This window comes from Elaeis guineensis, chromosome 2, assembly GCF_000442705.2.
Source record: "Elaeis guineensis isolate ETL-2024a chromosome 2, EG11, whole genome shotgun sequence".
NCBI lineage: Eukaryota > Viridiplantae > Streptophyta > Magnoliopsida > Arecales > Arecaceae > Elaeis > Elaeis guineensis.
The window spans coordinates 91,873,110-91,888,689 of NC_025994.2; the positions used below are offsets into that span (position 1 = coordinate 91,873,110).

General features: G+C 34.9%; 1 protein-coding gene across 5 annotated transcripts in view; it reads right to left on the reverse strand.

Annotated features, from left to right (window-relative positions):
* Positions 1–12,984, reverse strand: part of LOC105053302 (protein SABRE) — a 38,551-nt gene extending 25,567 nt beyond the window's left edge. For 3 of the 5 annotated variants that reach the window (XR_833449.4, XR_002165635.3, XM_010934406.4), the window contains exons 1-7: positions 12,597–12,882; positions 8,895–9,006; positions 6,703–6,963; positions 3,773–4,038; positions 2,870–3,092; positions 1,492–1,665; positions 1,321–1,398 (exon numbers count right to left, since the gene is read on the reverse strand). Coding sequence is in view for 3 of the 5 variants with exons in the window: in XM_010934406.4 (XP_010932708.1) it covers positions 1,321–1,398; positions 1,492–1,665; positions 2,870–3,092; positions 3,773–4,038; positions 6,703–6,963; positions 8,895–9,006; positions 12,597–12,667 (1,185 nt within the window). In the remaining 2 variants the exon portion in view is untranslated. Of the gene's footprint in view, positions 1–1,320; positions 1,399–1,491; positions 1,666–2,869; positions 3,093–3,772; positions 4,039–6,702; positions 6,964–8,894; positions 9,007–12,596 lie in introns of those variants that run through there. The other 2 variants (XM_010934412.4, XM_019853351.2) reach the window with 2 other exon arrangements.
* Between the last annotated feature and the right edge of the window lie 2,596 nt (positions 12,985–15,580).

Below are 15,580 nucleotides of genomic sequence, written 5' to 3' on the forward strand. Positions count from 1 at the left end.
TGGGTTTCATCAGAACGCTAATCAAAGTTGTCTAAAAATTGGTGGTGCTGGATAAAAGAGGATGATCAGCTGAGAGCATATCATTCATTTAGACAATAACAGTTCTAAGAGGAATAGGACATCCACCTACTCTTTGACTAGGCCTTTGAGCAACTGTCAAGACAAACTAATTAGAATCACTTTCAACATTTAGCGCATTTCCAAAGAAAACTTCATATCAGAAATGGAAATCCATGCTTTTCATATAAAGTTCATATGATAGAAGAAGACTTGACACCCAAATCTGTAAGCAGAGGAGTGCTACAAACGGGTTGGTTCGGGTCAGATACAGGTCCGATCAGATGGAGGTTAGATCAAAAATCTGTCAACCTAAATCTGACCCATTTATTGAACAAATAAACCAACCTGACCACAATGGGTTGAATTAAGTTAAACAGGTTAACCATGTTAAGTGTTTCCACCCCTAGGCCCTGCCACGGCATAAACATATACAGGGAAGAGCTCTAAGAAGGGTATTCCAACATCAATAGGAGATGAAGAGGGGGAGGCTATGTTAACTCGGTTCCTTCCTACATACAACTTATCTAACCCAAAAGTTAGTTCATAGTTACACTTCAGCAAACAAGGTTTGGCAAAAAGAAGTGTCACATGCCACATAAGTGTAATTACAATCCTGGAGGGAAAGAGTTCCTGCATGAGTTTTCTACTTTTCTTAGAAATAATTCATTTATCATACTAAATCAATTATCATTCCTTGGGATGACATTGATGATGCATACACAATATGAAGCATGGTTGTTAGGATGTGCAGTCAGATAATGCAATCAAGTGTAAGTCCACAAATAAAGAACCATGTGAGAATCTTTACATTGAAATTTTAATATACAAATATATTTTTTCATGAAAATCGATTTTGTATTTCATGAAAATCAATGTACTTTTTTACCGTAAAAGAATAATTTAATTTTTAATCCATGAAAAAAAATAATAAATTCCTATGATCGATTCTTTTGGGAACCACCTACCTCCACTTACCCAACAACCGAATGTATTCCATCCATTTTTCTTTTAACATTGTGGCTAGCCCTCAAGCAACCAAGACTGAAAAATACTAGATTAATCATTTCCTTCAACCCAAGAACCAAATGCAACCTATGCATAAAGAATTTACACCTTAGACCCTTTTTCTCTGGAAGATTTTCTGTCTTGATCATTTAATCTAATAGTCCAAACTTGGCCAAATGGTTACCAATATCTTATTAGGAAACAAGGGAATGGTTAAACAAAGTGAACAATAATAAGACTAGATCAAGAGCTTACCTCCATTGGAATATCTACTGAAGCAACAGCAGCAACTTTCAGAATTTCCAAGATAGAAGTTACACCTTCTCGGAGTAACTGCAAAGATGACATAAATATCAGTGGAAACACCTAAAGCTTCAAGATGAAAGAGATGCATAAAAAGAAAGTCTTGTTAAACGAGTAAGGTACATGAATTTCACTCAAGTCCATCTGAACATCAAAATGTGATGTAGTCTCTCCAGAGTCCTCATATGATATTGATTTGCTACTACTGAGATGAATGCCCATAATATTGTTCTCAACAATAAGGTCTTCACCCCGGTGCATGAACTTCAGATCAAGTTTTGGCATACTGAAGCTAACCTTCCAACGAACAAATATATTTTGTCAATTGATTGATATTCATAAATTATTTCATGACTAATTACTAATGTGAAAAGCCAAATTAAGAGTCAATATACCACCCAAACGCCATTGAGTACAGTATAACCACATATAGTAACGCATTTTGTTAACAAAACAAGCCATGTATAAAAGGCTAAACTCAATATGTAAAATGTCGTCTCTGTTGCTTATTGGCTGGTCAATAATTTAGACAGGCTAGTCTAAATTCTAAAAGCAGTATTTGCCTTTCAAAAAAAAACCAAATTCATCCAATTAGACACTATAGTTATCACCAAAAGTCATATCTTATTGTACATGAGTTCAGCTTCATGGTTTTCCTATAAGCATAAATTCCCATCTAAAATTAGGAAGACTATAGATGCATATTCCGCATGCTAGAATCAGCTCACCAATTGGAAGGACAAAATCAACTATGAGATGGGTAGTTACAATAAAAAAAAAAAGAAGAAAGTATAGAACACCATGAACTTCTATTCCCTATGTGCAAATATTAAGCATTTATGCCTATCCTTAACTAAAATTTCACCATCAACTGACTTGCAATAAAATGGAAATTAAGGTGCCCAATGCAATAATCCTTACATAGAACTGAGGAAAACCAGATTATACCTCATAATGACAAATTTTTTGCTTGCATTGAATCTAAGTAACCTTTATATAAAAAGGAAGGACAGTATAGAAGATTATTAACCATAAATGGATCCTGCTTGACCATCCAAAGTTTATATGTTACACATTGCATTTTGCAAAACCTTGCCTTAGGTTCCCATCGGATTAAGTACATTGATTGTCATTCGTTAACTTAAATAAAAAGAAGGGCAATATGCTTTCAATAAAGCATAATTTTATCATATTGCTGAACATGTTGCTAAATGTAGTTGTCACCCTTATAAGTTATATCACTTCCACACAAGATACAATTATCTTTAACTAAATGGAATATCAATAAGCCAAAAAGTTAACCAAAGTTCCAAAAATTTTCTAAACTGGTTTCTTTGCGCACCAAATACAAAAACAATTATTTCAAAAAAAGCCTACAAAAAGGTCATCAAGACTCAAGAGAATAATTAAACAGAAAAGCATGGAAAATGAATTTTCAGCATTAGTTACATTACAGTGCACAGTAGGAATGAAAACATATCTCGCTTCAATGACTACAAACCTTTTCTGGAAGCAGAAAAATATGCTTCTTTATTGATAGGAAAGAGGGTTTGTTTTCCTGAGATTTTTTAGTAGCTGTAACTGCCAGAGTAGGGCCTCCAATCGCATTATTGTCACTACCAATGTCCAACTTAGTATTAGCGTTGAGAAAAAGATCTTCATTCAGGCAAACGATGACATCTCCACATACCAAGTCCAGATTAATGATTTTGACACCTTTTTCCCTGTGGCAAACATGTAGAGTAGCTGTTAATTTCACAAGAAACATAATCACAAAATTCCAAGAGGAATAGTCAAGCATTACACCATGTAAACAAAAAGGAAAAAAAATGAGCAGCATCTCAAGCTAATTGATAATTCCTGAAAATATTGCATAGTTATTCTTCAATCCATGTCATTATCTGGCACATTTCAAACCAATGAAGTCAATACAATATTTAGTGCATCTAAGTTGGTGATGTTTTGAGCCTCATATAAAGTCTTTTCCTTTGTCGGTCAAATGGTTTACAAAATAAAAGATCAGGTCAGTCAATTTAATTAAGATTGTGATATAAGATTAATGTTAAATTGGCTTCCTTTCAAGGTGGTTGACTGTGAGTTCTGGCAACTATGGGCATCCACTTTCCCAAACTGACTTCAGACCCACCCAAGAAAAAGGAAGGAAACAAACAAACAAACAAAGTCACTTCAGTATTTTTTGGGAACTGGAGGCTTAATTTGACGGTTTTGGTCTCCCAATTCTACCAAACCAAATACAAGGAAGTAGCGACTCAACTTTTGCCACAACCTAATTCCACCCTTCCACTTCTGCAAACCAAACATCCCCTTAAGTGCAATATTGATCCACAATCTCAAACGATTCGAACTTCCATGTCATCAACCTTTTGTTAAGGCAAAAGCTCACCTATCATGACCAAGGTCACACTCAATTGATAAATCCTTGCTGACAAAAGGCACAGAGTTCTTTTCCATAATAGATGGATAGGCTTGTCCAATATGCAAGCTGTCCCTTTGATTGCAATTAAGCATCTGATCAAAACTGAACCGTGAATCCCCTAGTTGAACAATAAAAGGTTTAAGGTCCGACTTCACTCTAAGAATTTGATTGGATCCAGCAATTTTCGATATGTCTACCCTCAGATCTTTCACTTCGACAACAGATTTTGGTACCTGCAACATATGGCAAAACAATGACATGAAGCAGCATCAAGCAAGAGATTTTGATAGAAAAAAATTAAAGCTGACTGATAATAGCTAAACCAATAAGCAAGTTTATATTCAAGAGAGGATAAGTTCCTTTGGTCTCTTCCAGCTTCAAACACCAAATTGTGAAAATGACTCGCAGCTTCTCCAGTATGAAGATTTTCTACTTTGTTAAACAATTCAAGACAAGTTATCATTTGAAGCCAAATGAAGCTACCAACAAATCAATTATCATGAGTCAAACATAACTGAACAGTTTAGCAGGTCAATATGGATTATGTGTTAGATAGAGTGCAAACTGCAAAGTAAATTTGAAGAAAATATACAGTACATTCATGCTGTATATAGCACACTAGTAAAACAGGGTGGCATCAGCCATCAACAGTCACAAGCTTAAACATTAAGCATGAGAAAAGTCTAGGTATACTTTGAGAAGTTAATGTTAGAATAAACCAGTAAGAGTTTTTGATACTTCCTCTCAGAGATCTTTTTTGTTTTTCAAAAACAAAGAAAGCTTTAGAGGAGCTAACTTCATGAATAAGAACACCAATGGAGTCATGCTGCTGAAGTTTTATTTTTCTGAAAATTACAGACTTTCCCCTATGTTTTTGGCAAGGCAGCATGCTGTAGTATTTCAAAAGAATCTTATAATTCCTTTATTTCATTAAGTTTTGAGAAAATAAGAATTGGAAGGAATAGTATAAACAAATAGAATAGCATAGGTCAAAATTCTAGTATTAACACAAGGATGCCTTTGTTTTGAGGGATGCACCTTATGGCATTTATTTGATACCATAAAATATTATGAGTTATCAAAAGTCCCCTCACAAGTTTACAATTAAAAAAACTCACAAAAATTTATGTTTAACCACTAATACATCTTTATGAATATTCTAAGCAATATTTCTGCTCATCAATATTATCAGTGTATATATATATTTTTCTATGAAACGTCTTTTCAGCCTAGTAACTTAATCATGTAATTTGCTTTTTACCATTCCTAAAATCTGGTGGTATGAAAGAGAATCGAAGAAAGAGAACTCTGGCCAGAAATTGCATAGGCTTAAACCTCCCAAGTTAAAGGAACATTAGGTACTTCTGTTGGCATCTTTAATTGAAATGGCATATAACTAATAAGACAGATCTTTTGCATATAACTAGGTTATTTGCTTTCAGATTCCATGATGATATAGACCTTAATGGATTTCTTAGCAGTACATAACATGAACATCCATACATGCAAGAGTGTTATCGAATGTTTGAAATATCACCAGGAAAATATTGCAGTTTTGGAGAAAATATGAGCAATCATTTTTTATATAAAATATGTAAGTAGAGACCATTTTTTTAAAATTCATATAAATGGACATGCACGCATGCATATATATATATAGAGAGAGAGAGAGAGGGAGAGAGAGAAAGAGAGAGAGAGAGAGGCTAAAAATGCACTCAAGTCATTTGGCTCTAAATGATTCCTCATGGAAATCAATGATACACATCTCAAAATAAAAATCGATACCATTGATCATGATATGTGGTGTATAAAATACCTAAAGACGAAATCATTTATTTTAGAGATTTCTTGCCTATGCATCAAGTGAGCACAAAATGAAAAATAATAATACAGCTAGCGAGCTAAAGTAATATAATGCACCATCTAATTCCAAATTTAAATAGTTGTTCTTGATCTAAATAACTTAAAGCATATACATATCAAAATTTCAACTAATTTGAATGCTTCTAGACTATAGATCAAATGAAGGCATGGCATCATACTGTTAAAATTGTTCATTTTCATGGATTCAATGTATGGGCAAAAGATTTCAAAACTGTCCGTTTTTTTGTTTCTACGCAATTTATGTACCATGGATAATATTCAATGGTGTTGATTTTCATTTTGAAAGGTCCATCATTGATTTTCATCTCCACTAGCAAGCATTTAGGGTCAAATACACTCGAATGCATCCTAGCCTATATGTACACATATTTATATATAGATACATAAAGAGAAAGAGAGAGAGGTAGAATAGTATCCAGTCGAGTGGATTTCTAGTCAGATCCAACCGTGTCATAATCAAATGATGGGGATCCAACATCGATGATTCAAGCTGTTAGATGTAATCTACCACCTTTAAACTGCTTACACATAAAAAAATCATATAATTTGGAGATCCCTCACCTATACATTAAATGGTTGAAAATTAGATAATTAATAAGAAATAGTACATGTATTTTATCCACTTAATGCATATGCTAGGAGTCACCAAATCATACAATTTATTGTATATAAGTAATTTAAAAATAGTATATCACATTCAACGGCTTGGATCATCAATATTCTTCCCCATCTTCCAATCATGATCTAACAGGATCAGAGGGGAAATCCACTTAACCAGATCCTAGCCTACCAATACACGCACACACACACATTATCGTAGGTGCTGATGTTAATCTGCAATACTTATACACCTTTTTAGTTAGTTCCTAGTTCCTACAATGGAAACTTAATTTTATTTAGCCAACTCTGTCATGCATGTTATTATAGCATGTAAATTGATGCCGAGGAGCCAATCCAATCCCACAAAGCATATTGACTACAAATTAGACATTGTTCTGTCAGCAAGTAGATACCTTCACAACTAAATCTGTGACGGAAACTGATATTAGTCTTGCCACATTAGTTAAGACCATCCACTTCCCTTTTCCTGCAGAACGAGATTTCTTTGACTTACTTGTCTTGTTGCTTTGCTTAGAAGATCGTATTACAACTTCAATGTCACAAACCAACAATTGTAACTTCGGATCCCTAGAGATAAAACCAAATGACAACTTGACCAGTGACTTGCGCAGGCTGAGTTTGATTTCACCAATAGATACAGATTCAATAGCACCCTGAGAAACATCAAAAATTACAGTCGAGATTTGCATATGAACAAGCAAGAGATAAAGACAAATTACAAAAGAAAAAAAAAAGTAAAAGACAAGAAATAAGAAATAAGATAAGTCATAACATGCAAATGGCTGCTGACACTGATGCACAGAATTATTTTCTAAATAGATGTAATGTAGACAATTACACATAGAGATGTTAGTACAGCATGTCTGCTGTTACCACCTAAAAGTGATTTCTACAGCTCTTCACCTTTGCCAGAATTCCTGGTTCCTCTGTTCAGAAGTCATGTCAACATAGGTTCGTCACTAAAACTTGATTGGACAATATTAATAAATAACCTAACCAACAAGCACCATCCCATCTACTTCAACTTATAAACAACAAAAACATACATTTGTCCTTCTTGGCCAACCTTACATACATGCGAGCCAAACAGCAAGCAGTCAGGACAGAAATGGCATCAAACCATGATTTGGACAACTTTCCGGATCATGACTTTTCATGTGTAACTTCATGATGAATATAAAAGTTTTTTGCACAAAACAAAAGATCAGATATAGACTAAAATAAGAGTTGTTTATGGTAAGGACATAAAGAATACACCATAGAACAAGATGCATGGATAATGATTTTCTGGTTCAAATCTTGAATGCGACAGTAAGAAAAATCACACTAATAAACTAAAAGAAATCCCTTCATGACCAGCACATACGGTGACATGGAAGTGATAAGTATGATACAGGGGTATCTGCTGCTGCACTGTGCCCACATCTTGCTGGCAGCGTACATATCATATGGCACAGAGTAGCATAGCAAAATACTTTAATCTATAATGCAACTTCAACAGGTGTGTGATCAAATGGTCATAAGAACTGAGAATGATTTTTTTTCAGTTGAACCATTCATGCTTTCTTGGTTCATATAATACAAAAGGATAGGGAAACATATAAGGTGAAAGTCAGTGCTTTACATGAATATGAAGCTCTGCTGTTACATGATAATCTATCAGATTGAGTTGTAAAGGAATAATTGATGATGTAGTAGATGAACTCAACTATGTTTTGTGGATTAAAATGTTAAATAGCAAATAAGCATAAAAAGGTGGGCGTAATAGATGAGGTCACGAAGCAAATATGCAGTAAAACTACAATTGTGATAGAGCTGGTAATAAGTGCCATGCACTAAACTTAGGAATATAACAATAAATGAAGTCTACAAAAACAGTTTGACATAGCTTGGCTTGAGAAACATAGGAAAAGTCTACATTGCCAAAGGATCTCCAGTGTAGGTCATGAAGATCAGAGAAGTGGGAAAGACTAATAAAAACTTGGACGGTAGGTAGGACAGAGGAGGGCTTTGGAAACACAGTTCCAAGGGTTCTGGATTTGCCATGGATGGAAAATAATTGCAAAATAAGATTTGTGGTACAAACAAAACATCCACATTATATATTTATGGAGAGTCTTCAATGCAAAGACAATATGATCAGAATGTTACAGAACTGAAGTATATGCACTGCCCTGCTTTTGCCACCAAGGCACAATTCCAATGTTCTAAGTTATGATGTGTAAGTAAATTGCATATAAATTGTACTTAGAATTGAAAGGCTAAGGCAATGTAAATGAAATAGGACGGAGACAATCTAATAATTTATATAGTTTCAGCAAACTTGGAGATATGATAATGCTCACTGTATCTATAGATCTCATGCTAAGTTGCTAACCCTGCCCCACAATTTCAATTTTCCAGCTACAAAATGCAGAACTCTTTATAAAAGGAAAGCAGTAAAGTTTTAAAGATGCAATTAAAGGATCTTTAAAAGGCAAGAAATTGACCAAACCCTAAAACATATACAAAGAGATGAAACACAATAACATCATATGTAATGTTGCCTAAACCATAAATTGGGGTGTCTGGTACAACACAAAACCTTTTTGAACTTTACAGCTACATCTCTTAAGCAATTGCATCCGGCAACACGAAATCCAACAGATGCTCCCATTGTCCGGCTCAAAAACCAAGCCAACAACCTGGAAGAAAATCTGCCAACAAGATACACCATAACAATTACTTTGAAGTAGCTGATTGCAAGGACATGAAAGAAACAATAATCAACAATCAGAAACAATCTTCCCAAACATAGGAATTGATTACTACAGTGTTAGCATATGGCTCTGACTGGGTAGATAACTGAGAGGAAAACAGATTTCGTCAGAAAGGATTCATCAAACACATGCCATGGCAGCACTGCCCCATCAGAATAGATAGTAGGAAGCTCAAAGATGTAAAAGTGGATAACAGGATGCTGCTATGTGCCTGTACACTATAATGACAGTTGACATGATCATAAAACATTCATATAAAAGGTATGACTCTATGCTTAGCTGAACTTGTAATCAAGAAGTCTCTGCAACCAAAAACATGTGAATCTAAAATAAAGACAACATACATACATACATGCACATGATAAATACAAACACACATGTAAAAGGATTTGGTTGAAAACATGATCATTGTTAGAGGACTGCAAAGAGTTTTTGTTTAAAAAATAAGTACAAAAAGATACAGTATTGATCTCACTGATCAATTACTACATTCTCCAAAGTAGGCTTCATAGGGCCATAAAGCTTTAGTTTTAAGAGGATGAAGCGGACCCATTTGAAAGTCAGATCAACTCATTTATATGAAACTGAAATAATCAAGGAGAAAGCACTAGCAAATCTGAAGCATGTTCACTCTAGCAGGATTTGCAATTTGGATCAAGTCCAGGGCCTCTGGGAGCAATTATGTAGCCAACCATTCTAAATATCTCAGTAATAGTAAAGGAACTTTCAGGGAAAAGATAAAGAATATGACATTCTTTTAATAAAATATCAAATCTTACAACAATAGCCAGACTTCTTTTAAAAGCCTCAATGGGTTCTGTCGCCTTTCCAATTTGAGGCAAAACTCCTTTCTATGTTCTATCCAGCAAAAAGGAAAGAATACATGCTACAGCCAGAAAATGAGGGGAGGTTGGTGTATTCAAAAGGAAGAGGGAGAAAGTGGGAAGCCTTGTCTGCACCTAAAAATCTACACTGCAGCACATGTATTGAGGCAAGGGGGCTGCATGTCAATAAGTGTTGGCATGTTACATCAGTGGAGACCTTATTGCTTCTTTTCTTTCTCTTCTTCCCTAATAGGTGTTGGTGGCCTTAATCCATTTAACCCTTTATATTCATATTTGAATTATTAACACACACACACACACAGAGAACAGACAGACAGACGTATATATATGTATATATATATGTATGTATATGTATATATGTATGTATGTATATGTATATATATATGTATGTATATGTATATATATATGTATGTATTTGTGTGTGTGTGTATATATATGTATGTATATGTATATATGTATGTATGTATATGTATGTATATACACACACACACATATATATATATATGTATATGTACATACACATACATAAATGTATATGTACATACACATACATATATGTATGTGTATGTACATATACATATATGTATATGTATGTGTATGTGTGTGTATGTACATATACATATATACATATACATATGTATGTGTATGTACATATATGTGTATGTACATATACATATATGTATGTGTATGTACATATACATATATGTATATATATGTACATACACATACATAATGTATGTATGTATATGTACATATACATATATATAATGTTATCTAACTTGAAAAACAAGTACAGTTTGTGCTTACTTTCATAACTGCATAATCTGCACCAAGGTTTTAAATCCCATGCGAAAAGGCCATCTTGGTTTTTCCATGGAATGGACCGTCCTATCATCCCACAAGATGTCCCATGGGGATCTAAAACCATGATCTGCACTGTACTTCATGTAGGTACATCAAAGTAAGCTAATATAAGAAAAATGATGTTTCACTTTACTTGCACCCGAACTTAGCATATATTCTCAACTTCAGGTTGTTTATCACCAATTTTGCTGCCACATTCTTGATAATTCCATCATCTACATCCTCAGACCACCAAACGTGAATACATGCCACCTCATCTACAAGTTTAGCATTTAAACAAATTCTGGAGTTGCCATCGTAAATCACTAGAGGCTCCACTTGTATGGTGGTTAACTACACGGTTTCCTTTTCATCACAGTTTTCATTCCTAATAGGATCAAGATCTGCCAGCTCAACCATTATTCACTACACTGAGAGCAATGACTAGATAAACTCCCAATGTAACTGCTTAAGAAGCACACACAAGGGGTGATGCTGAACACACCTAGCCATGTCATTGCACTCAAATGACATTAAATCATTAGAATCCACAACCTGAATTGGTTGACATTAGAATGAGGATATTTAGGGAGCAGATTAGCCACTGAAATTGGTATGAGCTACTTAATGGCTGTACTTAAGACAAAGCTCTAATTCCCTTGCAACCTCAAATATTATTTCAAGTAGAATTTTAATTATCTCTACCTTATCCTAATATGGCATATTCAAAGGAAAACAAGTATCTTTTCAACCCCCATGCATCGATGATTGAGAAGTCAATGTGCACAAGCATGTTCACATCTTGTACACTTACACCTGCTAGAATACATGCATATCTAATTCACGATTCAAACAGGACGGTGTGCATTTGTAATTATTTCCTACAACACATACACTCCACCGGCAATGCTAGTAGCCGTAGTTCATGCATTATCCACCCTTCATATTTTTAAAACTCAAAACCTTACATGGATATTGTTAGCCCTTTTTAAGTTACAACAACGTCATAGACTTCATATAAACCCTTAAAAAGCTCTAAACTCATAAAGAAGTCCTTTGATTCTTGCAATTATTTGTTGTCAATCAAAATTGATAGACTCACAACCACCAATATAGAAATAATTTCCATTAGCTAGAGATCTTTAGAAATTGAACCTGACTCTGGTAAAGGTGCAAGTGTTACACATGACGTATGACTGTGTTTCTTGTGCATACAACAATATAAAATAAAAACATAAAAATTTAGAAGAAGACGAAAGTGAGCAACATAAAGATGAGATACATTGATATTCTTATTGATATGATCAGATTCAGGAGAAAAGAAGGATCTGATGCGATCTCAAAGGAAGGATCTTGGTCCTGGACAAAAATCAACAAGAATCAATGCTCCCAAAAATTGCAGACATGTTTGAAACCAAAGGTCTGAAGTAGTAATATGGGCATAACTAACTCCTAAATTTATACTTTCAAACCAGTAAATGCTTGATCATAAACCAGTAACATTAAGGTCAAAGCTCTACGAGCATTTATTCTTTTTAATTTTTATTATTTTGAAGATTAGTCAAGATTTGCATTCCTTCTAGAACAGCAAAAGATATGAACTATGGTGATCTTGCCCATAAATTGTAGCTGGATCCAAGTGTAAGTCCAAGATTTTCCTCATTCTAGGTCCAAAGTAAATAGTTATACCAAGAAACCAAATCCAAAGGGACGTACCATCGTGTCTCAAAGATTGATGGCATAACGAAATGAATAGACTCGCAAGATCGACCAAGATCAAAATTTGACATGAAAATCATTGTTCTGAAGCCAAGAACTAAAAGTTTCTGAAGATCTTACACGAAAAGAATCCATCCGATGACGGAAACGACCAGAAGAATGGAGAAGAACTTGACCGGCGAAGAGGCCATCTTGGCCGTAGAATCCACCGAATCCCTCAAATCGCGAAGCCTCGTCACAGATCGAAGCGTCCCATCTCCGAGAAGCAAACCGCACGCCTTTGCATCGGCGAGTCAAATCCCTTTCCTCGGATCAAAGATCCCACCTTTCTTGGCGGCATCGAAGAGGAAGCCGCGAAGAGGGCGGGAGGAGAGTCGATCGACTGCCGCGATGGAGGAGGCGAAGGCTAGGGCGCGGATCTAGGGCACCTTGGGACGGTTTTCTTGGGCCGGAAGTCGGTGGCGGGAGGTGGGAATCCAGGATCCGGTCGGAAAAGAGTGGAAAGCGGGGGAGGGATGGGGAGGGGAGGAAGACCAGACAAGACTGGATCGGCCGCAGAAGCACTCCTCAGGTTCCGAGTCCAACGGATTAGCCAGCACGCAGTCCTGGCGTGAAGCCAACGCGGACTGGGCTGGAAATTAAGCCCACTATGATTGGCCGTCCGGAGACCCATAAATAAATGCTTTGACTCCTAACTTTACTCAAAAAATTTTGGACTCTATTTCCCTTTTACTCAGTGAGGCATTATGACTTGGTAATTTTTATCTTCTTGTTTTTTTTTTTATTTTATGGTGTGAAAAATTCATGATGGTTATTAATAAAAACATTTAAATATATGCTAGAATCTAACACAAAGCATGCAAATTAGGGAAAAATTGAATAATAGCTAGAATTTTTCATGATGACTTTGAAGCTATTGATGACAAGCGAAATAACTTTGAGGATGTTTTTGGCTCCCGATCGAAATTAAAATCGGAATTGAAATCAAAATTGATTAGAATGAAAATTGGAAAGGCCATATCTCCTCAATGTTTAGTTTATGATGAGAATTTAAATTAGAATCGGAATATAATTTGAATATTATAGGAGATTAGGGATTGAGTTTGAGAAGATTGAGGCAATTTCTTTTCTTTCTTGAAATCGAAATGGAAATAGAACTTCTCCCAATCAAATGGTTGGAATTAGAACTGCTCAGTCCTATCTTCATTCTAAAGTCCAACTTCTCCAAATCAAATATGCCCCAAACACTATATAGTTGGGTCTAACATGGCCCAATTATAAGCATCAGCATTGATATAGATATATAAATAGTAATCTATGTAGATCATGATGCTGTGTAAACTATATTCGCCCCCTATAGATGCTTGACCAATATAAATTGGCCTGCAACAATTAAGGATTATTTATTATCTGCATTGCATGTAAGCAGCCTTCACCACTACTTATGAACATATAGCAAGCTTTTAAATCCGATTTGTACCAACCACATCGAACACATACCGTGCCCCATATCGACATAAGGATATCATCTTATTCAATGAACCTTTAGTAGATACGAGAGGTTTGCCATGTCTTGTACCATATTCATGCCCAAACAATATAGTGACATTGCAAAATTTGAAGTCAAGTTCTATAATAAGCCTCATGCAGAAGTAAGCTAAACTATGCTCTCTTAGGAAAGATGCAAGGAGGACATGTCAAGATGTCTACGCTTCATCGATGCGGTTGTTTTCAAATTTAAGCCATAATAAAGAGGGGCTTGCACTAGTTACCAACCATAGGAATGTCTTTTTATGGCTAGAAAGATCTGGTCTAAACTAACCGAGTTGCAATCAATGGTCTTGCTCTCAAGTTTAATGTTAACCACAATTATTGTTACTTCATTTGGAACATCACTTTGCTTTTGTCCAAGTTCATCACTTGCAATAATGAACAATTTGATGCTTCAATTTAGAGCCCAACATCGCATGGCCTAACCCCAAACATTAGCACTTAACATTGATAAGTGTGTGGATGAAGATTGAAGACCTCTTAAAAACCGAGTAAACCACATCTGCCACTTACAAAACTTGGGCCCATTTAAATCAGATGTAGGGTTTACAGTAATAATGGATCATGTGTGGTTCGCACTACATATAAGCAGTCTTTGCCTCTACACATACATAGAGCAAGTTTTCGAATCTCAACCACATCATGCCAAGTCAAATCTACATCATGTATCAGATTGATACAAGGGCATCAATTAGTTTAATGAATTACGAGTAGATACAAGGGTCGTACCATTTCTCTTACCATGCTTATGCATGAATTGTAGAGGAGCATGCTACAAGATTTGAATCTTGATGTGTAAAAATATTCATAATGCCTCTCATAAGAAACATGCAGGTGTGACATATATAAAATTCATTAGCATAGTTTCTTTCAAATTTAAATATTTTTTTTATTACATAAATTTAGATAGTATTAATGAGTTTCTTCTGCTTTCAAAAAAAAAATCTTAGATAAAAATTTTGATATTCAATATTAGAAAAAAGGTACAAAAATAAAAATAAAAACTAAGAAACATAGCATCCTATCACTATGAAGATATTGTAGACTACTCAAGTTTGCTCTAGAAAAATCTAGCATTAACCACATTGATTGTTGCTTTAATTGGAATGTCCCTTAATGCAAGAAAAAAAAACATAAAACATATGATTATGTGTATTTAAAAACCTCTAATCCTTTAATAACTAATATTTGGATTTGTTCACTTTTCCTATCACTACACCGCACCATTCCCCCCCCCCCCTATTGGCTGCTCTAAATGGCACTCGTAGCTTTTCTTTCTTTTTTTTTTTTTTTTAAATGACACTTATAGTTCTAACCTACTATGCATGACATCAGCATTGGGAATCATGTCATGCATGGTTTAAGCATATTGTAGGATAGAAACTCTATTTTTAGTAGCATGATTAGACTTTTGAATTAATGTTTCTCATATAAACCATTTTCTCTATGTATGCTAGCCAATAGTTTTATCATGTAATGCATGAAACATGAATCTTGAAATCTATACTTCGCTTTGAACTTTACTAGAGGGATTGAAAATGTTAATGTTGTAT